Below are 25441 nucleotides of genomic sequence, written 5' to 3'. Positions count from 1 at the left end.
TCGATGACCCTCTTACGTTCCGGTCATGTCATTCAGGGTTGTCTTATTACATCCAATCAATGCAGATAATGTCTCATGGGATTTAATGAAGTAATATAAAGGGGATTTGATAAGTTCACACTCCTCTCTACCAGGTCACAGTCACACAGCGAACGGAATCGAAACTTGCAGTAGATGTAGGAGGAGGATTCACTGGTGGGACTTGGGTTTACCCCCAAAATGGTCCTCAAAAACCCAGTATAAGACATCCAATATGAGAAATGTGGAAGTTTATGGATGGCGAAGACCCAAAACAGTTAATTTGATGGGTCTGACACACACGCAAGGCCAAAAGTGACCACCTACCCACTCCCGTACCTCAATTCTACAACGAGGTCAACTACTACACCAACGTACTGTACTGCTCTAACGAGGGACAGTCACATACAGAAATATAACAGTTAATAATTCAGAAATTTTTTTCGGCTTCTCGCCTTCTAATGAAATTCTACGCTTCAATTTTTAATAGGAAATTAAAAAAAAGTAAAAAGTAAGTCTTAATAATAGATATTTATCATAATATCTGCAGCTCTCATTAAAAAGAATCCTAAATGAAGACTAATTACCAGGAATATTAAGCAAGAGGCGCAGTGGTAGAAGTATCTAAAAGTTTTGAGAAGACTCTCTAGTACAGTCTACATTTTGATGTTTGTAGATGGGATGGGAGAGAAATGAATGACCATGGGGGACTCCACCACCAGGACCCCCAGAATCTGGAGAATACTGAATGTATCAGGAGTCAAACCTGCCCACTGCTCCCTCATGTAGAGTCTATGAGGATGATAGAGATGGCCAAGTACAATGTTTCGCTATCTTCGTCAGTCTCATAGACATTGGGGGGGGCAATGGGACAGTAAGGCCACTGCTCTATTCGAACTCCAAAAAATCTTACATTAGAAAATGGAGTCCTAAAAATTAGAGCAGTTGACCACACCTCCAAAATTTTGGAATTTGCGAGAGACATTGCAATGCACGTAGCCAAATCACCTAACCCTACCTAACATTTTTTTTGCCCACACAGATTTCCCACTGTAATGGCCACAGCTCTGTATAATGTCCCCTTCCTGTGGGCCCCACTATATAATGCCCCTGGTTCTGGACTAACCACTGTTTATAATGTCCTAACCCCCCCACACTTTTAATGCCACCTTTTTGCGTAGCCCACACTGATAAACCCCCTGTTTATAATCTGTGTAGCCCCCCACGTATAATAACATCCCTGCCAGTGTCTTCTTCTGTCTGCAGAAGGCGGCTTAAAATGCGTTGGCTTGTTTATTTTGCTTGATATTCCAGTGTGAACTGTGGCTAATGTTGCTGGCTGTATTAAACTGATTGCTCCACCACAAGTTCATCTGCAGCTCATCTCTGGCCCAGTTAACTCGCGGTCACTGGGCCAACTATAAAGATTCCATTCACAGCTAGTCCCCAGCTGGCTATATTTCTAATTTTGTCTATCCCTTTTGACTTTGATTTTGTGCCGTACTCGCAATCTTCGTTGTGACTCAGCCCTTGCTTTTGGCTTGTGAGTCTTGTTTTGTCTCCTCACTTTGGTGTAGGGAGGGACTGTCTTCAAGTTGTCCTGTATCACATTGGATATGCAGAAGCATGGAGGCAGGTGACAGTTTGGGGGCTCAGTTTAGGGCTCATTGTCCCGTGAGTTCAGAGTCAGCATTACAGAAGTCTTTTGTTGGCCCCAGACTTTTAGTACCACTTTCTCTGTATCGAAAAATCCTCATTTTCTGTAGCAACTCCCCACTGACTTCTAACACCCCATAAAGATATTTACACGTTACCTAATGCTTGTTGAGTATCATAGCATTTTACTGCTTTTTACAATCACCTTGTTTCAGGGGTGACTTCAAGGTCCCACGTGTTGTGAGAACCCATGCCTATTGTCCTCAACTAAACCCTTCGGCCCCGGGTTATGAAGGGCATTTTCCCGCACAGGACTCATACATTGTGAAATCCTGTAGGGGTATTCGCTGTTCCTTTTATGTGAACTGGTGGTAACTCCAGGACCAATGTTTTTACTGCAATTTTCGCTTGACAAATAAAGAAGATCCATGGGGCAGACATTATGGAAACAACGTTGAAGGCTTGTGATGGATTATTCTTTTTTGCTATTCTGTGTTCCTGTCTGCTAAATGTTTCCAGAGATCTTGACTTTGGCTTGTACACAACTCTGCTTCAGTTTCTCAATGGATCTGCTGTGTCAGCTCTGACTTGTTTCTGACCCAGAGTATGACCTGACCTGACCCCTGCAAGAACTGCAACTGCCCTGACCTCAGCCTATACCCGACTACTCTTTGCCTAACCCCTGGTGCTTTGCACTGTGTAACTTGGTCCTTGGCTGCCAATCACCAATCCAGGGACCAGTCCAACTTTGGAATAAAACTGTGGTATTGGATCGGTGAGTGCTGCCACAAAGCCCTGGTCACTCACAGGTCTAATGCATATCTTTTTTATACAGAGAGCGTGACCTGGTGACCTTCCTCCAGGGAAGTCATTTTCCCTGTAAAAGGTTTAAGTGATAAAAAACCTTTGAGGTTTCTGGTAGAACGTCCTTTGGATTATCCAAAAGTCAAAAACTTTGGTGGCACACTTCGTCCCTTAAGACTTTGCACCTTTGGTATAAAACCAGTGCTCGAATTTTGGGTTTAAGATGACAATGAGAACAGAGCCACCATATTTGGTGGACTTGACCCGACTCCATATCACGTGGTTAGCGGTGTCCATCAATATCAGGTGATTGTCAGAGGTTTTCAGAATCAGAACCTGAAGTTGCCATGAGACAACCCTTTCCAATTGTCAACGATATTCCCCATAGCCAGAACATGAAGTCCGGTTAGTGAATGGTCTTCATAGCTCTGACCATCTTGTGGTCCATCATCGATACATTGGAGATAATTCCAGCCATCCCTGCGCCTCTTCTGCTCCGCTGAACTCACAATGAGAAAATTCTGGTGTCCAATTTTAAGGCGGATAATTCCTTTATTATTAGCAGCTTAATCCAAGCAGAAAAAAATCCTGTTCTGTTCTAACGTCTTGATTACAGGAGCCGCCGCGCGATAATGAAGCACATTGTTACTTGTCTGCCGTTACTCCGGGCTACCGATCCCTCATGTTGACCACTGACAGGCACGAAACTGGAGATTTCGGCATTCAATTATTTGCTTCTTTAATTTCAGAGACTTTCTCAGATGATGTAGCGGCGCTGAGTAGCAGCGTGTGGGTGTGCAGCGTAATTGCCAGGAGCATTAAGAGAATTGTTAACTTTTCATACAAGTTTTTTTTAAAAAAAAATATATGAAATTCAACTTTACATAATAAGAAAATGTACCGGAGGAAGAAAACCCGGATAATTACATTTATATAACACGGCTGCTGCACTCATCGACCTCCATGGCGAATCGCCTGGTTATTGGTCATTAAAGTATGATGAGCTATGAAGATTTTAGTGGTTTATCTATAATAAATTTGTTATGTTCTGCTCCGTTTCCGCTTCCTATATTTGGTCTTTATGTAACGTGCTGAGATTCGCAGAAAAGTCCATATTGTAGAAACCACTGGGCCGTGTTCTGTTCTGTCTCCGGTGTGGAGCTGATAGATGAAGAAATACTTTAAAAGATTCTATTTCTGTAGGATACATTCCCAATTATTCTTATGTGAGGAGTGTGAGAATAAGCAGAAGGTATCACATAGCGCTGTGCTCAGTATCACTCAGTAGGGGGCGCCCAACATCACTCAGGGCAGTAAGGGATGGATAATAGGGAGGGTAATTCGGTTCTGCTGCAGCTGAGATGTCTATGAAGAGGTTCTGCAGCAGCGGAGGTGTCTATGAAGAGGTTCTGTGGCAGAGGAGGTGTCTATGAAGAAATTCTGCAGCAGCAGAGGTGTCTATGAGTAGGTTCTGCGGCAGCAGAGGTGTCTATGAAGAGGTTCTGCAGCAGCAGAGGTGTCTATGAAGAGGTTCTGCAGCAGCAGAGGTGTCTATGAAGAGGTTCTGCGGCAGCTAAGGTGTCTATGAAGAGGTTCTGTGGCAGCTGAGATGTCTATGGAGAAGTTCTGGGGCAGCTGAGATGTCTATGAATAGGTTCTGTGGCAGCTGACGTGTCTATGAGTAGGTTCTGCGGCAGTGGAGGTGTCTATGAGTAGGTTCTGCGGCAGTGGAGGTGTCTATGAAGAGGTTCTGCGTCAGCAGAGGTGTCTATGAAGAGGTTCTGCAGCAGCAGAGGTGTCTATGAAGAGGTTCTGCGGCAGCTAAGGTGTCTATGAAGAGGTTCTGTGGTAGCGGAGATGTCTACGGAGAAGTTCTGCGGCAGCTGAGGTGTCTATGAGTAGGTTCTGCGGCAGCAGAGGTGTCTGTGAAGAGGTTCTGTGGCAGCTGAGATGTCTATGAAGAGGTTCTGCGGCAGCGGAGGTGTCTATGAAGAGGTTCTGTGTCAGCTGAAGTGTCTATGAAGAGGTTCTGCGGTAGCGGAGGTGTCTATAAAGAGGTTCTGCGGTAGCGGAGGTGTCTATAAAGAGGTTCTGCGGTAGAGGAGGTGACTATAAAGAGGTTCTGCAGCAGCGGAGGTGACTATAAAGAGGTTCTGCGGCAGCAGAGGTGTCTGTGAAGAGGTTCTGTGGCAGCTGAGATGTCTATGAAGAGGTTCTGCGGCAGCGGAGGTGTCTATGAAGAGGTTCTGTGTCAGCTGAAGTGTCTATGAAGAGGTTCTGCGGTAGCAGAGGTGTCTATAAAGAGGTTCTGCGGCAGCGGAGGTGACTATAAAGAGGTTCTGCGGCAGCTGAGCTGTCTACTCACTGAGAAGGTTCTGTGGCAGCAAAGGTGTCTATCAAGAGGTTCTGCGGCAGCGGAGGTGTCTATTAAGGGGTTCTGCAGCAGAGGAGGTGTCTATGAAGAGGTTCTGCGGCAGCGGAGGTGTCTATGAAGGGGTTCTGCAGCAGAGGAGGTGTCTATGAAGAGGTTCTGTGGCAGCTAAGGTGTCTATGAAGAGGTTCTGCGGCTGCGGAGGTGTCTATGAAGAGGTTCCGCGGCTGCGGAGGTGTCTATGAAGAGGTTATGCGGCAGCGGAGGTGTCTATGAAGAGGTTCTGCAGCAGTGGAGGTGTCTATGAAGAGGTTCTGCAGAAGTTGATGTGTCTAATGTGGCAATAAAGAAGATTTAAGGGCACCTGTCAGGGCAATAAAACGCTCTGGCAGGGCTTACTTAAGGTAGATTTAATCTCTTTCTCTATTGGAATATACCGTAAAGCTTAGAAACATTGACGTACTTCGAGGTCCAATCGATGGACCAAGCTTTCGGCAGTCCGGCTTATTCATGAGGGGGCCGTCCGAGGCACTCCCCTGTCTTCAGCTTCTCTTGGGGGCCACCCCTACCATACCAGATGCCGGTGGTGACTGCCTGGTTTGATGCTGCAGTCACCTCCTTCTCAGACCCCTCCTCATGAATCGGAAGCTTGGCCGCAGTGGTCACATGACCAACAAATGCAGCCCAGCTGGAGAAGTCATCATGGCACACCAGAGGAACAGGGTGTTTTTCCTTTGTCTCCAGTTCCTTCGGGCCATCGCAATCACTGTTGAACATCCAATAACCGTCATGGCCACTGATTGGCCGCAGTGGTCACGTGAGCAACACCTGAGGCCCTGCTGTAGAAGTCATCATGGCACCAGAGGAACATGGTGCTAGAGAATGCCGAGCACCTTTTCCCCAGTCTCCGGTTCCTGCAGGCCACAAGTTAACTGGAAAACACTGCAAACTCCACGTAAATTTTCCTGCAGAGCGTCCCTTCCCTGGACTGATGTCTTCCCCCATCACTGTCCATCTATTGTCACCCCCTCCTCCGCTCCCTAATACACAGCGCCATCAAAGACGACGGCCTGACGTCTCACGGATCACAGTCACCATTAGCTACAGCAATTTGTGGCCTGACTGGCTCTCATTAGGTCTCCGGAGCCGCGATCCTGCAGACTGTACAGTAAATTGCCACCCGGCTCAGCGTCCGTTGTGCATCTCAATGAGATTAAATAGAGAAGTAATGTAATTAGGAAACGTCTCAAAGAAAAAGATTTCATTATTCTCCGATGGGGAGAAGTCGCCGTAATGATGCAGACAGTGTCTTTTATATCTCTGCGCAATAATGATTGTTTCCCAACTAAGGGGTTTTCGGAGGGATTAATTCTGCGTTGTCTCATTACCGGAAATCAGGTCGTTTATTGGATGCTGGAAGATTATGGGATTGATGGGCGACTACGGAACATATTGGGCTCAAATAACCAAGATCTGGTTACAAAAATATGGCTTGAAAAGAATGAACAGCGCCATCTCTGACCATGGCTGTGTCAGGTATTACAGGTTGGTATCATTCAGGATAAATATCCGTTCTAGGGTTGAGATAAGTACTGCAGCTCAGTACCTAAGGTCCAAGCTGTAATACCATAGACAACCTGTGGACAAGCATGATGTTGTTTAAGCAAGAAAGCAGCCAAATTTCTTTAAAAAGTAAATTTCCTTTTCTCCACACTGAACCCCTAAAAATATCACATGTATGTGCACATGACCGTGTACATGGGGTATTGAGCTTGGCACACAATTTGCGGCTAGCTCATAGACCCAATAGAGGTCTATTGTGAAAGGTCATGTTGTCGTGAGCACGCCATATCTCACTGTACCATGACCACGCTGCGTGGCCTCTCTGCATTATGGACAGGAAAAGGGCCTGCTCTATCATTTGCAGTAGCCACTCATCTCCTATGGGACCCCATCCATCTCTAACCGCCCAAAACGGGCTGCAAACATTACTCTGTTTATAGTATTATGTTACCGGGTAACAATCACACTGTGCTCCTAAATAATATATATCCCAAAAATATACCAATGTATAAAAAATATACTATGTCCCTTTAATAGATTTAATATACAAATTATTTACATACGGTGCCCACTACTGCACAAGTCCCTAAATTAGTTGGAATTTTATTACTCTAATTTTATTATTCTGCTGGAATTTATTTATTTACCAGCTGGATTCTGAGGCAAGGGTCCCTGTGGTGCCCCCATAGGGCAATTGAAGCTTCATAAAGTGTCCATTCATATGAATGGAAGACAGGACAGCTGAGGTCCTCCAATGCGAGAAATGCTCTTTATGACCCTTCTTCACTATGGCCACAAAATTAGGAACCTGAACAGGGGGACATTTCCCAGTGGGTTGTATGAATGCACAGTCCCTTTAGATTTTCTTCTATATGTTTTTCCATATCTTTTATCTCAAGATATGCGGAGATGAGATCAGAAAACATACTTGGTGCTCTCTGCTGTTTGTCCATCCTGGTGCCTTGTTTGTGCGATTCAAAATGGCAGCCATGAGCTCTACCTTCTTTAAAAGACTAAGATTTGCCACCCCGATAGATGTTAAAGGACCTTGGAAGATGTCATGACCATGTAATCCAGAAAACGAGTTAGAATATGTCTTGGGTTTTCACACTGTGCATATTCTAAACCTGAGGAAGCCATTTTGTACTATGAAACGGGACTACAGAATGGACAGAGGCAGCAGCTTTCGTAAAGAGGATGCCAAGTATTTGGGCTGGAGAATAACTTTAAGACTCTTCACACACAACCCAAATTTAGGTGTTAGATGTCAAGTCCTTTAAAGTATCCGGAAACTTAGCAGACGACGCAATGTCTGACAATTTCCAATTTCAACTTTTTCCTTCATCTGCATCATTGATCTTCTCATTCCGTGAGCAGAAAGTCAAGAAAGATGAATAGACGCCATTAACTTCATTCTCATTTCCAAGATGGATAGTACGAGGAGGAATATTAACCTATTCCATTATCTCAATATCTTAGCGGATGTGAACGTCTTCATATTCAATATAGAATCAGATGCGGAGAGCTGGAGGATCAAGTCGGGTAATGAGGTGGTTGATGAAGATGCGGAAATACTGGATTTACATCGATATCAGTGGAGACTAAGTAATAAATTGGACTTTTTGATTGAATATTCATATCTCTGAAGACGTGTTGGTGAATTTAGTATCGGAGGTCTAAAATTCATTCGAGGGGATCTACATCAATGCTTATGGTTCTGAGCAACGGCTCCCAAATACGAGGCCGAAAAGGCAAAGATCAAAACGGTCATAAACACACCTGGAGTTCTGCTGGTTGGATGATACAATACTGAGTGTAGTTTTCGGTGGGAGATCTGGGCGTTTCACCTTCCAAAACCAGCTTGGCTTCTACATCTGGTGTCCTCAACTCACCTGCCCCACCTGTAACCACGGTTCTGCTAAATATTACATTCAGTGTGAACCATCGCCTACTGGATTCCAGACTGAAGAACCTTTAGGCATTCTAGAAAGAGGAGTCATGCAAAGCTTCTCCCTTATTAGGGCCAGATATTCCGGAATGACCGCTCGAGGTTCGTACAATCTTGATTCTGAGGTAGTCTTCTGAAATCAAATTAAAATTCTAGGATGCAAAACCTAAGAGATACAGGTAGAAGAGTACAATAGATACTGTAAAAAACTAACACTCAGTAATAAGGTAGTAATAATGTAGGATAAAATAAGAACTGAAGACAATGGAATATGGAAAAGAGCAGGAAGTCAAGGAGAACTGGATACTAGACCAAATCATAACCAGATCTTCCACTGGTGGCACTAATCAGACCAGTTAGAAATCGTTTCCAGTTGCAAACATGAAAATATTGATTGTCGAAGAAGAAAATTTTGGTCATAAACACATGAGAAGGTAAATGGACACAATCATAGAAAGCAGAAGACAGACCAGTGCAGCCATTAAAGATCTTTGTTCTGAGGGAGTCATTGAAAATGACCTAGACTTGTACCCAACTTTCTAGTACAGACTTACGTGGTCACACTGAAAAGGAGGGGGACACAAGAGGAAAATATTCTAAAACCAGTGCCCAATAGCCATAACGACAATGAGGTATGATAGAACGTGTACTAACAACAATGAAATAAGTTGAAGACCAAAAAGAAATTGATTCTTGATCATGTAAAAGATGGTCCACTTGTAGACAGGAGGGACACTGTATCCAATTGTGGACAATGAAAATACGACGTGAAGGTGAGGTGGACCACAACAAGATGGATCGAGACATGCAAAAACCCAACCACTGAAGAGCCTGGAAGACAAAACGGGAGACAGTGGTAAAGTCCTCCAACTATTAACTGTTTAAACAATCCTTTCCCATTCTTACTTTAGGAAGAAAAACTCTTAAAGACCATTCTACGACCTCCACCAGCTTCAAACGTTCTGCATCCTATATTATGTTTCACCGATTCCAGCAAAGGTAGAATTAGTTCTCCAGTACTCAACATTTCCGGGAAATCAGCACAGTTTCAGCACTGTGGGAATATGGTCAGAATTTAATGTTTGAAGTCCTCCTTCAGCTCGTAATTACATTTAGAATCAGAATTGGGACAGATGTCAGCCATAAACCTAGGAAGACCAGCACATCAGGAGGCCCAACCACCAAAGCTTGCAAATCAGATAAATGTACACATACTCCTAGGGATGTGCAAACTTAACAGCATAGCAAGGATGAAAGAGATATGCTAATCGAAATTCGGGGGAGCCTGTCCTAAACTAGGATGAAGAAATCACCAAACACAGGCAAATTACATATTTCTTACTAATTTGGGCATAACCTGGAGTTATGAGCCCCCTGCTAATAGGATAAGATCAGGAGGTATTGACCCACATTCCTTTCAAATCTTAGGATTGTATCTTTCCGTGCACCGCACTAGAGTACATACCCTCCCTGATTTTAGGTGTACCACCCCCAAGTATGGGGTGATATAGAACTGTGTACCCAGTGAATTGAAGATGGCTGCATCACTGTTACCATTTTTGTGAGTTTTATAACAATTCATTACAAACGTACCTCATTGAAGGGCAGCACAGTTCACATTAACATATGAACATCCCTCAGTCAGTGATGTCCCAAACTGGGTGGTGGGTGGGCGGAAAATCCAGAAGCTGAATAACTACTACTATTATTTTATTTTCATAACTTTTTATGTATGTATTGTATGTATGTTCTTGCAACTATTTTTTAAATCTAAGTTTTATGTTTGCACTGCACATCAGTGTATTAAATCTTGAAAATTTAATAAATCTCCGCTCGTTGACTTAAAGAGCTTTAGTTTACAAAGAGATAATGTTGCCAATATCAATTTTAATTGATCTTACAGCTAATTGGGTATGCTGTAATTTGGATTTCTAAATTGTTGAGGGATTTATGTAGACAGGTGCCTATTTGCCTTCTAACTATAGTTTGATAAAAAAAAAAGTATAGGTGGTGGCAGTGAAAGATTTGAGTGAGTGTCAGGGCTAAGAGAGTAGATTTTAGCATAAAGGCCCCATCTTGCATAGATGGGACGGGCTTTATATACTAAATTGTGAGGCTCGCTACTGTAAGTGGGGCCAATGACGTGACCTGAGAGTGGGGAATCATCACAACACTTTATACCTCTTTGCCTTTCTACTGTCAAGAGGGCTTTAATGGATTAGAATAGATAACTTGAGACCGCCTATGTGACAGTAAAGATCCTAATTAGCATATAAGGTGTTAAAAGTAAAAATACTGATTTCTCGGTAACGGCAGAGGCTAGAGAAAAAATTCCAACTGCACCAAAATCAGTTGAGTTCATAGGTGAAGGATAAATATAGAGATTAACGCAGTTCATCACCTCTGATGTGTCTTGTGTAGGACTCATTTCTCGACATCTTCCTGGAAAGCTTAATACCAGTATTTTATGTCCTATTGATTCCGTGCAGAGGTGAAGGAGACGTGGGGCTGTATATCCCATTACCATCCGTAATAACCACTAATAATAATAATAATACATTATAAAGGCATCTGCCGCACGTCTGATACCTGCTGATAACCCGAGTCTGTCCTTCAGGATGATGAAGTCTGGGCTACAATGTAATCATTACATGTAGATTATTAGAATCTGCGCTAAACGACCATCTGGACGTGAAGAGAATCACCAAGAAATTCATGAGGGTGAAGATGAAATATAATAATATTCAAATTACTTCTATATAGGAGACATACATGTAAAAATAAAGGTCATATACAGAATCTGAATATTAAAGTGAGGGGAATACTGCTACAAGTATTTGAAAGGGAACCTGTCAGCAGGTGTGAACATACACACAGCAGCCAGTGTTAGGTAAGTGCAAGGGGGAGGGGGTTTCCTCACACTGCTGAGCTCTGTGTTCTCTGCAGACAGTGTCGAGTATTATCCCAGAGAGATGTGTAATCATACATTTGTGTATGTTGTTAGTAGCAGCAGGACTGTGAAATATGGATTAATATTCCAGAAATGTAACACGTCCTGCTGTGTTCTCTGCAGCAAGTGTTATGAAGAGCTGTGTAACCTTTGAGTTAGTAGCAGCAGAACTGTTATATATGGTTTATATTCCAGGATTGTTAGGTATTCTCCCTGGAGACATCTATAACATTTGTTAATTTTGATAATAGCAGCAGAACTGTGAAATATGGATTTATATTCCAGGATTGTAGCTTCTCTAAATGCAATGGGAGAGTGTCCTCACAATTCTATCCTCTTCGCAGCAAGTGTTATGTATTGTCCCTGGAGAGATGTGGAACAAGACCTTAGTGTACATTGGCAGCAGGACTGTGATATATGGATTTATATTCCAGGATTGTTAGGTATTCTCCCTGAAGAGATGTATAGCCTTTGTTAATGTTGTTAGTAGCAGCAGGACTGTGAAATAAGAATTTCTATACCAGGATTGTAGCTTCTCCAAGTGCACTGGGGGCGTGTCCTCACAATTTTATTCTCTGTGCAGCCAGTGTTATGTATTGTCCCTGGAGAGATGTTGCTCAGTGCACAGGAATAAAAGTACAGGAGTGAGGACATGCCCCCAATGCACTTGAAGAAGCTACATTATCACAGTCCTCCTGCTACTACTTATAACTTAAAACGTAGATATTTCTCACATGTGAAGATAAATCTGGAAATAAGAAAAGTACAGAAGTAGCAGTAGACCATCCATTCATGAAGTCCAGGACTCCAGGCCAATCGCCACAGAGTTTATTCTATATAAACATTCCTCAGGATCAACTCCAGCTAAAAACAGTTTGTACAATTATTGCTCAAAATTATAAAATTAAAAAAAAAAATGTATTTCCAATGTGGATCTTTGGGGCAGTCATTGAGTAGCCGCTGGCGGCCATGATGTCTGGCGACCACATATTGGGATGGCGGGATGGAGTCCGGGTTAGATCTCCTGCAGGATGTGCTCCATGGTCCCGTCGGTCCCAGGCTGCATGGCTTCCTGGACGTATACAATGAACTCCGAGGTCTCCTCTCCTTGTGTATACACGGTGACTGTTTCGATCCCCTCTACGTCATCGGAGGAGACCACCAGGTGATGCTGCTCCCCCAACCCCACTGTGGCTTGTTGTAGAGCCTCCTGTATCATCACCGCGTGATTGGTAGAGCGCTCTTCTTCCGTCACCTGATAATGACATCACAACATTACATCATAGATTTGTGCGGCAGAGTGAAGAAATGATACAAAGACTCTACCAAATACAACAATCCCAGGAGCGCAGCAGTCTTGTACCCTAATTTTCAGCATGACCCTGTCCTGCCCCTCCCAGATGTCGGCATGACCCTGGGCCGCCCCCCAGGCGTCGGCGTCTCACCCTCCCCCTCATGCGTCCACGTGCCCCCCCCCCCCAAGGGGCCGGTGTGTCCCTCGTCTCACCCTCCCCAGGTGCCGTTGTGTCCCTGTCTCGCCCTCCCCAGGTGCCGTTGTGTCCCTGTCTCGCCCTCCCCAGGTGCCGGCGTGTGCTTGTCTCGCCCCCCAGACGGCGGCGTGTGCCTGTCTGGCCACCCAGGCGTCGGGGTGTACACAACTTCCCTAATATCTTTTATATGTTATATAAATCGTTAAACCAATGGAGGTTCCAATTCACACTGCCAACTATATTCAAGAAAAAAAAAATAAGATATGAAATTTAAGTGAAACTGGACATGCAACAAACTAATATTCTGCAAAAACCTTTTCCCGAAACGTTCCAAAATGTCATCTATTAGTAAATGTGGCTCTTGGTTTCCATCAGTGAAAGCCTTCCAAACCAAGAGAAAAGAATATCCACTACTTTATTGTCCAAGTAACATCGCAACGTTTTAATAAGAATCTACAGTCATGGTTAGTGGCAGCCATGAAGTATAAGTACATAATGGGGAATATTCCCCTAAACTAAACAAGTGAAACAGTTATTTTGTATAAAGACTCGTGTAAAATACAAAAGAGCAAATGCTATACAATAATTTAAAACCAAACACAATGGGGGGAAACAGAAAACGTTAAAGGACACCTACCAACAGGATGAAGGATTGTAAACCAAGCACACTGACATACTGGTGTGCGCCCCCCCCCCCCTGACAGCATCTTCTTTTAGCTTCTTATGCCCTTGTTTTTAAGAAAAAAGGCTTTAAAAATCATGCAAATAAGCCTGAGAGGCCCCAGGCTCCATAGATTTTAAGCCCCTTAGGCTTATTTGTATAATTTTAAGCCTTTTATTTTTGTTAGAACAAGGGCATAAGATGATAAAAGAAGAGCAGATCCTGTCAGAGGGGGCACACACCAGTATGTCAGTTTGCTGGGTTTACAATCCTTCATCCTGGTGGTAGATGCCCTTTGAATCTAAAGGGGTCAATACCGCAAGCTTTAGTTAGTATGGAAAAGCAATGAGACTCCCCCATTCACAAATCACAATCAGCTGTTGATGTCCATGTGACATGTAGCAGCCAATGAATGACTTCAGTGTTTTAAAAGGCCACATGGTGGACCCTGTTCCTTTGTCAAAATGGTGAAGACAAAGCTTTTGGAGGACATTGAAACTGCTATTATTAGCAAACACAGCCTTATACTCTTTGGAAGACTCATCTCCGAAGACCTTGGTATCTCAGTTTCAACATTGCACAATGTTATTAAAAAGGTCGACAAGCATGGAATGGTCAAGAACCTCCCTGGATGTGGGAGAAAGAGAGAGGTCTTCCAAGGTGCGAATGATGGAAAATATACCACATCAAACATCTAAAGACCTGAAGGTCAACCTGGAACTGTCTGGGTTCCTGGTCTGACAAGACCCATATGCCGCACACTCAACCAAGCAGAGCTTTATGGGTGAAGGCAAAGGAAGAAACCATTGCTGAAGAAAAGACCTCAAAAGTTACAAATGATCTTTACCAAAGGGACTTCTCGGGCCTTCGCCCTGGAGATCACAGAAGCTACTCCAGGCCTTGAGTAGCCTCTTCAGGCAAATAGCATAACGATTATAACAGATAAGTTAGGTTTTAGAAAATAGTAAAATTTGTTTAGATTAGCGGAATCTACAGTTGGGATCTACTAAATAAGTAGATTCCTGGCGGTAGGTTATTACTGCAGCCCACCATCAGGAACCCATGGGGGAGTCTCTTAGAAAGATGCTTATATCCTTTCAGTAGAGCTTGCTCCAATAAATGACTTTCTTCATGCTTAAAAGGGTCATCCAAAATCGTAGCATGAGACGAGGAAGACGTGCTCTCCAAAGAGCCTTGGTAACCTAAAGTGGCCAACGGTGGGGTGCGCATTGTTTGCCGGTCCGCAATGTCAAATGGACCATCTATCCTAAAGCCAGACAAATCATCAGTACAGATAACCATCTATAGCCGCCATCTTTCTGTAGCCTTAGATTCTTTTCACAAGGAACCGAAAACCATTCTCCATTTACACAATTTTCTAAATGCCCAGGTCACTGTGTGTCCTATGTGACTATATCCTAACATAAGTAAAATATGAGTAAAATATCACTATTTTAAGCTTATTTCATACATAGGGTCAGATTTACTTACCCGGTACTGTTGTGAAGGGGAATATCTGTACATGAGCTTTATAGTTTTATACATAAAGGGGAATATTTGTATATGAGCTTATAGTTTTATATTTTTATACTTTTATATAGCTGGCAAATACTAAAGTTTTTCCTCCTCAGCAATATGCTCAGATATATTACTTAAGATGGCGCCGGCATCCACTGATACTACCCAGCCAACACCCTATTCCTGGAAGTAGATCAACATGCTCAATTCCAAGAAGGCTTCATCACTCATATCGAAACTTAAGGTTTTGACAACGCCCAGGACATTATCTGCCCAGATACTGGAACTGACCAATTGGAGTGCACCAGATGTTAGACTGAATTTGCTTAACCCTTGCCCACTATGATGCTATATGATGTATAACCACACCTTTCTCTCTTCTGTATAAATCTGCTAACACGGAAATAAAGTCAGTCTTGTTGTCATGAGAGCAGTAGTACGGAGCTTGTTTGAGATTGAGACTGAATAACCTTATATCAGATTCCATCTTGAAAACGTGCACACTTGCTCTGTCTAATTTGAGGTGACTGACCGGACCGGTTAATTGTTGATTACGACCTCGACACTGTCGCGATGCGAGGTGCGTTGTCCGACGTGGATTTGGGTCTGCCGTGATTCACCAAGGTCGTGCGTGTCTTGCGACACAATTCTAAATGTTAAATCTTGTGCGTTGTCCGAATCCGTCAGGTTGTCCGATGGCCACACCCCCCCGATATCTGTCGCGTGCAAGCCACCGCCGTGAAACCCCACTTAAATGCGCTCCGCGGACCCTTAGTAAATGAGCCCCAATGTATCTATTCTAAAGCAAAGTACACAAATGTAAATTATATTATTGTAAAAGACACTGATCAGAATTAGAGAACACTTTCTGGTACGTTATTGGTGCTATTTTGGCACCTGTTGCTAAATTCCTTAATTATCTGACAAACCTGATGTGACTGGTACCCAACCACATTTTGCCAACTTTGCATAAATGTTGCGCCGTTGCAAAGTGACTAAAACCCTACGGCAGCAGGTTGTCCAAATGAAGGCCAAAGGGGTGACCCTGTCAGCCATAGCAGGAGAAGTTGGTCGTTTCAATTCTGTGATATCTAGACTATTGAATCTTTACAACATTAAATCTCATCCAAGTCCCCCAAGCAGGCGGGTCGCCCATAAAAGACAAATACAAAAGAGGACAGGATAATGCGGATAATCTCCATGGGTAATTGTTTCATCACTGCAGCTGGAATTGCTCATCAGTTCAGCTCTGAACTGTGGAAGGATCTTTCTCATCATACAGGTGTCTCAAAGTTTAGGAGCATTTGGACTGAAAGCCGACTCTGCACTGACCAAACCTCTTATTAGCAGAACGAATCAAAAGGCAAGACTCGCCTCTGCTGAGGAGCATGTTGTGTGGACAGAAGAGAAGTGTCCACAGTTTATTTTAGTAATGAAAGTAAGTTAAATGAGAAACATTAATGTTCACCGAAAACTGGGGAAAAACTGAATCCGAAGTGTGTAAAGAAGTCAGTGAAAGGTGGTGGAGGAAGTGTCATGGTTTGGAAAATGTTTTCCACAGCAGGAGATAGAGTGCATGCAAATGTGCATCAGAACCGTCTTCAAGAACATGCACTCATCATAAAATCAGCAGCTACTTTCATGCAGTAGAATGCCCCCCCTGTCACACAGCAAAATGAGTAAAGCAGTTCCTCGAGAACAGAAAACACAAACAGCCACAGCCTCATCTAAACCCAATAGAAGACCCCAGGAAAGTCCTTGGTGACAAAGATATGACTAAGAAACCCATAACAGGAAACCGGAAGAGTGGAGCAGATCCCAGCAGAGCCGTGTGAGACACTAGTGATGTCCTGTGGCCGGTGCGGAGGTCCTGTGCTCTCCCTACTGATTGGGGACTGCTAGGACCTTTTGTCTCACCAGACGGACCGTACCTAGGGTGACGTCACCGGTACCTTGTTAGTCAGATACAGCGAAGCCACCGGCCGGGGCTCGCGTGCTGATCTGCATTTTGTGGATTACTACTTGGCTTGGAAACGCTATCCGAAGTGAAATACACCTCACGAAAAGATTATTGCTCTACATGAGATTTACGAGACCTATGGGACAAAACCTCACTAAACGGAAGGAATCAAACTTCCCACACAGGAGGGGTGCCACTTACAGGTTAGTGCATCGTGCACACTGATGTTTAAATCATTGTAGATCCGTTTATCCGAACCTAATAGTCCTAATTTTATAGCCAGCGCAGGTATCCTTGTTTTTTACTTAAGGACTGCTAGGACCTGCAGAAAATATCATAATAATCTTTCCCAGTGCTCCAGTCATTGCTGTTCTCTAATTATGATCATCACGTTTATTTGCAAAATTAAGGTTTTATGTTGATACTTTGGTATTTTAGTAAAGCCCTGTTCTAGTGGCCGGGAGACCCCTTACACTGATCCATCAAATGGCCCTCAATGCAGATGACATTACAGGCAGTCCCCGGGTTACATACAAGATAGGGTCTGTAGGTTTGTTCTTAAGTTGAATTTGTATGTAAGTCGGAACTGTATATTTTATCATTGTAATCCCAGCCAGAACTTTTTTGGTCTCTGTGACAATTGGATTTTAAAAATGTTGGGTTGTCATAAGAACCAGGATTAACAATAAAGTTTCATTACAGACGCCTGTGATATCTGTTACAGCTGATTATTGTAGCCTAGGACTAAGTACAGGAAATTACCAACATCCAGAGGTCCGTTTGTAACTAGGGGTCCTATGTAAGTCGAGTGTTCTTAAGTAGGGGACCGCCTGTACTTCTAAAAAAAAACCTTGTTCTCTAATTTTGCTCTCCAGCGTATATTATAAATACCGTATATACGTATTACAGACGCCTTATTCCAGGTCACGGATATATAAATCACTCGCGCCTATTTATGTTCCCCTGCATTTCGCGCGCATGAAATGTCAGCTCTGCCGCGACGATCCATATTTTCTGCTCGCGGAGTATGATAAATCACAATCCTGGCGGAGGATTTGCATTTCAAAGTCGCTGTTTACATCATCTCACTTCTGAACGTCCTCATTTACATTCTTATAGAAGAGCCGTGGGGCCGCGTCCCCTCCGCTGGATAACACGGGGAGCCCCTCCCAGCCGCTAAACGAGTGACGGCGCCGGCTTCAATTCCCTGAGTCGGCATCTGGGCTCCGGTCTGATAGCAGCCTTGCGTTTAGATGAATATATGAAAGCGTCTGCTGAGGATCGCACCCTCCGGGTTAGCGCAGCACGCGGCTGCCGGTGCACTGGGAGTTCAGTGGGTGCAAGAGAAAAGAGGACGACAAAACCTTGTGAAGAACAAAGCGGAAACCGGAGATGAAATACAAAATATCTCACGTTCATTAAGACTCAATTATTTAGAGGGGATGTTGAGCCAAAACAGCTCAGAACGTTATAATTACCGGATCCTCAGAGGTGCCGATCCGACGTGACGGTCAGACGTGAGGACATGTGATCACAGCAGCAAGGACGCAAATCTGAGACGCAATGTTCTTCCAGTTCAGCGCATTCCATTTAAGAACCCAAATTTGTGACCTTTCCTCCCCAGTATTCAATATCCAGGGCAAGCAGCTACATCTTTACTCTTTGAACCCACTAATGTCAACAGTTTTATTTGGTAGCCACCGAGGGGACTCTTAAGGGTTCATTCACTTACAGCAAATAATTCTTATTGATTCTATAATGAAACATTATACAATTTTCCAATATACTTTCTGTATCAATTTCTCACGGTTTTCAAGATCTTCGCTTGCTGTCCCGCCATAGGAAGCTTCATTGCTTACTTCCTGTGAATAAACAGCCATCTATAGTCATGTGAAGTCACACAGGTGCACAGCGCGTTATATCCCTGGTCATGTGATGTCTCACAGGGGCACGTCACGCCTCATCTCTCAGGTCATGCGATGTCACACAGGTGTCACACTCTTTATCTCCCTGGTCATGTAATGTCATACCGATGAGCCGTGCACCTGTGTGATGTCACTGGTCATAAATGTCACAAAGATATGCGACTCACTATATCGCTGGTCATGTGATGTCACACAGGTGCACGGCTCATAATATCCCTGGTCATGTGATGTCACACAGGTGCACGGCTCATAATATCCCTGGTCATGTGATGTCACACAGGTGCACGGCTCATAATATCCCTGGTCATGTGATGTCACACAGGTGCACGGCTCATAATATCCCTGGTCATGTGATGTCACACAGGTGCACGGCTCATAATATCCCTGGTCATGTGATGTCACACAGGTGCACGGCTCATAATATCCCTGGTCATGTGATGTCACACAGGTGCACGGCTCATAATATCCCTGGTCATGTGATGTCACACAGGTGCACGGCTCATAATATCCCTGGTCATGTGATGTCACACAGGTGCACGGCTCATAATATCCCTGGTCATGTGATGTCACACAGGTGCACGGCTCATAATATACCTGGTCATGTGATGTCACACAGGTGCACGGCTCATAATATACCTGGGTCATGTGAAGTCACACAAATGCATGGCTTGTTATATCGCTGGTAAAGTGATGTAAAACAGATTGCACAGGCTGTGTGACATCATGGGTGACATCACATGATCAGGGATATAACAAGCGATGCACCTGTGTGACGTCACATGACCATAGGCCAGTTCTATCCACAGGAACTTTTCATTATACAAACGATATCAATTATTTGCGGAAAGTGGCTGGACAGTTATTATGCATTTATCACAAATGATGAGAAGCCTTTAAAAAAAATAAAGGTTAAAAAGTGCACAAATTTATATTAATCATCTGTTATACAAAAAAAAAAAATTATAAAATTATCATAGAAGCAAAAAACAAAAAAACAAAAACACTTTGCTGAAATAAAAGCACAGATCTTTTAAATTTATTCTTATTTATGTAGAGCATGTGACCAGCTGCTCGGAAGTAAAACAAAACCATCCGGGACTAAAAAGACCAAAAACTACCAAAAAGTACCAAAAACTAAAATAAGAGTGGCAGTAGAATTGGAGCGACACCGGTATCAATGGGCGAGTGTGGTGGTGATTATTTTGCTACATCATATAAATATTATCCATAATTCTCTGTACCTGCAGCCTGGGAGGTTCTGGCTCTATAAAGGGTGACATACATTACAGGGTAGGTACCTATAGGTTCCATTAGAGAGACAGTCTGCTTCCTTCTGGAGGAGAGCTAATTTGCATGCTACCTTTAAAAAGACCCTGTCAGGACACTTGCACATAAGCAGCCAGTGACAGGTTGCTATAGAGCTATTAACTGATTGACCCCCTTCTTTTAGCTAAAAATAGAAGGTGATTTATGTGAAGTGAAACTATCTTAGATTACCCGGCATCAGAGGGGGCGTGTCCTGCTTGGCCAGACCCTCCCATCCAGTACTCCCCATGCCTTATGCCTCTTTACTGGTCACAGTTCATGTCATGTGACCAGAGCAACATCTCAGGTCCTTAAGCCTCTTAAAAATAGCAATCTGTAACCCATGTATGTATCTGATCACATGAAATCACAACAGCCTCCATGGACTTCTAATCCTCCTCATCCTCCATGGAGGCTGCTGTGATCTCATGTAATCACATACATGGTGTACAGTTTGCTATTGTTAGAAGGCTAAAGGACCTGCAATGATGTCACTGGTCACATTCCATGAATGTAACACAAGGCACAGTGAAAAAAAAAATTGACACAATATTTCCTATCTGTACATAGAGCTTTATACGTCTGTAGCTGAATATCAGCAGATTGTCCCTAAGTGCAAGGAGGCAGAACACAGATTAGAAGAGACACTGAGCTGTCAGTCAGAATAATGGGGCGTGGCTCACTGCCAGCCTGAGAGAGAGAAGAGTCACAAACACCAGACATGAGTCAGAAGAGCTAATTTGTATATCAGAAAAACGTCTGTAATTAAGGTACAGGGCCTCACTGGCAGCTAATTCTAGGTGATATGAGGAGGACTTGTAACCCTTTATCAGCCGGCATTGTTACTCAGGGGGGGCAAAATCTGGTGACAGGTCCTCATTAAGCTTCCCTCCCAGACGGATCTTTACGTCTACACTTATGTAGCATCACTTGTAGCGTTGTGTTTGTTGTAGACAGTCCATTGCTGTGAAATCTTGTGCAACTCATGTACAAATGTCATCCAAGACGTTATATACCGGCGCCCACAGGAGATCGGCCATTACTGACGCTACAGCGACAGAGGTTACAGTGTCAGTCTGACCGCCGCCGCACTGTTATTACATTATTCCAGCAATTTCCTCATTCACAGTGACAAGAGCGAGACATGACGGGGGCCTAATAATAAAGATGGACGTTACAAGGAGCTCAGAACACATCGAGATGGTACAAGAGGAGGAGAACATAGAAGGTCAACTACACGAGGCAGAAGTACAGGGAGCAAGGGAGTAATCTATGTATCACAGATGTCGTGTATTACTTCTATCACATGTCACCCCAGGAACACCATTTAGCAGTAGAGTCACAATGTATTATACTCCAGAGCTGCACTCACTATTCTGCTGCTGGTGCAGTCACTGTGTACATACATGACATTATTTATCCTGTACTGATCCTGAGTTACATCCTGTATTATACTCCGGAGCTGCACTCACTATTCTGCTGCTGGTGCAGTCACTGTGTACATACATGACATTACTTATCCTGTACTGATCCTGAGTTACATCCTGTATTATACTCCGGAGCTGCACTCACTATTCTGCTGCTGGTGCAGTCGCTGTGTACATACATGACATTACTTATCCTGTACTGATCCTGAGTTACATCCTGTATTATACTCCGGAGCTGCACTCACTATTCTGCTGCTGGTGCAGTCACTGTGTACATACATGACATTACTTATCCTGTACTGATCCTGAGTTACATCCTGTATTATACTCCAGAGCTGTACTCACTATTCTGCTGCTGGTGCAGTCACTGTGTACATACATGACATTACTTATCCTGTACTGATCCTGAGTTACATCCTGTATTATACTCCAGAGCTGCACTCACTATTCTGCTGCTGGAGCAGTCGCTGTGTACATACATGACATTACTTATCCTGTACTGACCCTGAGTTACATCCTGTATTATACTCCAGAGCTGCACTCACTATTCTGCTGCAGGTGCAGTCACTGTGTACATACATGACATTACTTATTCTGTACTGATCCTGAGTTACATCCTGTATTATACTCCAGAGCTGCACTCACTATTCTTCTGCAGGTGCAGTCACTGTGTACATACATGACATTACTTATTCTGTACTGATCCTGAGTTACATCCTGTATTATACTCCAGAGCTGCACTCACTATTCTGCTGCAGGTGCAGTCACTGTGTACATACATGACATTACTTATCCTGTACTGATCCTGAGTTACGTCCTGTATTATACTCCAGAGCTGCACTCACTATTCTGCTGCAGGTGCAGTCACTGTGTACATACATGACATTACTTATCCTGTACTGATCCTGAGTTACGTCCTGTATTATACTCCAGAGCTGCACTCACTATTCTGCTGCTGGAGCAGTCACTGTGCACATACATGACATTACTTATCCCGTACTGATCCCGAGTTACTTCCTGTATTATAACCCGGAGCTGCACTCACTATTCTGCTGCTGGTACAGTCACTGTGTACATACGTGACATTACTTATCCTGTACTGATCCTGAGTTACATCCTGTATTATACCCCAGAGCTGCACTCACTATTCTGCTGCTGGTGCAGTCACTGTGTACATACATGACATTACTTATCCTGTACTGATCCTGAGTTACATCCTGTATTATACTCCAGAGCTGCACTCACTATTCTGCTGCTGGTGCAGTCACTGTGTACATACATGACATTACTTATCCTGTACTGATCCTGAGTTACATCCTGTATTATACTCCAGAGCTGCACTCACTATTCTGCTGCAGGTGCAGTCACTGTGTACATACATGACATTACTTATCCTGTACTGATCCTGAGTTACATCCTGTATTATACTCCAGAGCTGCACTCACTATTCTGCTGCTGGTGCAGTCGCTGTGTACATACATGACATTACTTATCCTGTACTGACCCTGAGTTACATCCTGTATTATACTCCAGAGCTGCACTCACTATTCTGCTGCAGGTGCAGTCACTGTGTACATACATGACATTACTTATTCTGTACTGATCCTGAGTTACATCCTGTATTATACTCCAGAGCTGCACTCACTATTCTGCTGCTGGTGCAGTCACTGTGTACATACATGACATTACTTATCCTGTACTGATCCTGAGTTACATCCTGTATTATACCCCAGAGCTGCACTCACTATTCTGCTGCTGGTGCAGTCACTGTGTACATACATGACATTACTTATCCTGTACTGATCCTGAGTTACATCCTGTATTATACCCCAGAGCTGCACTCACTATTCTGCTGCTGGTGCAGTCACTGTGCACATACATGACATTACTTATCCCGTACTGATCCCGAGTTACTTCCTGTATTATAACCCAGAGCTGCACTCACTATTCTGCTGCTGGTGCAGTCACTGTGTACATACATGACATTACTTATCCTGTACTGATCCTGAGTTACATCCTGTATTATACTCCAGAGCTGCACTCACTATTCTGCTGCTGGTGCAGTCACTGTGTACATACATGACATTACTTATCCTGTACTGATCCTGAGTTACATCTTGTATTATACTCCAGAGCTGCACTCACTATTCTGCTGCTGGTGCAGTCATTGTGTACATACATGACATTACTTATCCTGTACTGATCCTGAGTTACATCCTGTATTATACTCCAGAGCTGCACTCACTATTCTGCTGCTGGAGCAGTCACTGTGCACATACATGACATTACTTATCCTGTAAAACATATTATATTATCCTTGAGAGTTGCAGCAAAGATTTTCTTCTATTTTCAGTCTACGAGGGGTTTTCCTGTTTCCAGTGTGGACAGGGCATCAATATCAGATCAGTGAGAGGCCCAACACTTTGGACAACCAATCAGTGAGAATTTAGCACATTCAGCAGCAACAATATTTCCCTCCTGCATCACTCTGTTATATCTTGTGAGTTGTGCAGCAACTAAAAAGCTATATCAGCAGCTAAAAAACTGTATCAGCTCTGCTGCATCTAAATAAACTCATGATAACTGGAATAGCTGTGAATAGAGAAATGTTCTGAACAATCCGATATCAGGAGACTCGGGTGACGTAGTCCACGCCTAGGATGCAAATTGATCCTGATGGCACAGAGACTGACGTCTCAATATGGGAGTCTCTTCCTTAGATGTTATGGAATAGTAACAAGAGGTGAGGAATGGCAGGGAGCGCTCAGCACTTCCCTCAGGCACACCTACCACACTGACCCCGCACCAGCAGAGTATACAGTGGGAGGAAGACAGACTCCGTCACTGCCTGAAGGAGACTCCAAGGGTGTGAAGAATGAGCTCTTAAGAGAATCAGATCAAAACCTTAAAAAGCAGAGAAGAAGAGAGGCCCCGGAGCTGCGGATACGGCACATGTAATGCGGAGAGCGACAACATGCAGAGCATGTACAATGTGCAATACACTAGCTACGTGTGTGTATATTATTATTCTTTATATATTTTATCTTCTAGTATTTGTTTCAACCTAAAAAATTAATTCACAAGCTTAATGTGCTGAAATACAAAGTACCTGCTACCTGAGAGTGCCAGCATGAAGGCTACCGGCATCCCTTATACATCCTCACTCACACTCTGGTCATAATATAGTTAAAAAAAAAAAAGTCTCCTTAGTTTGCGCACTGCAAAGCAGCCCCCCCCCCCCTATTCATTGTCGTTTGTGAAGGCAATCCATGTTTCTTTAGTGTGTTTGTCTATGAAGGCCGAATATGACTTAGATTGAATCTCCCTACAATTGTTTATAAAGCTCTGACCGGTGAGCCTTACATCTTTCTGCTCTATGCCCTGCTATAGTACACTATAAGCACTATCTTCTAACAGAACACCTTTCGGGTCTCTGCTCAGCACAGAAAAGAAGTGCTGAGCAGAGACACGAAAGGTGTTCTGTTAGAACATTGTGCTTATAGTGTACTACAGCAGGGCGTAGAGCAGAAAGATGTAAGGCTCACCGGAATCTGATAAACTGTTATGTTAGAAGATGATGCCAATACTATAGACAAGCAAGGAGCAGAAAAAGCAGCTCCAAGACGTATTCAGAATGCATACACACGCTCCTTGAAGACTCGAATATAGGATTAGCTTCACAATAGACTGTTAATGTGTTACCAAAGACTGATGTTCCAAAAAAAAAAAAGTTTAAGAAAATGTACACAGAACTCACGGCCTACACAATATTAAAACTTTACTGAAACAATAGCACCACGAACAGCCCCAACAGGTTCTATTCAACATTGTATGTAATCATAAAT

At 43.5% G+C, this 25441-nt stretch overlaps 1 protein-coding gene across 1 annotated transcript in view; it reads right to left on the bottom strand.

Moving 5' to 3' along the window:
* Positions 1-12099: 12099 nt before the first annotated feature.
* ZFAT (zinc finger and AT-hook domain containing) overlaps positions 12100-25441 on the bottom strand; it is a 97284-nt gene continuing 83942 nt past the window's right edge. The window contains exon 17 of the mRNA XM_072151150.1: positions 12100-12565. Coding sequence (XP_072007251.1) covers positions 12326-12565 — 240 coding nt within the window. The 3' untranslated portion in view covers positions 12100-12325. The remainder of the gene's footprint in view (positions 12566-25441) is intronic.

Source organism: Engystomops pustulosus, chromosome 5, assembly GCF_040894005.1.
Source record: "Engystomops pustulosus chromosome 5, aEngPut4.maternal, whole genome shotgun sequence".
In the NCBI taxonomy this organism is placed as follows: domain Eukaryota; kingdom Metazoa; phylum Chordata; class Amphibia; order Anura; family Leptodactylidae; genus Engystomops; species Engystomops pustulosus.
Note: the sequence above shows the minus strand (reverse complement) of the source record. Positions and strands in the feature narration are given on the sequence as shown.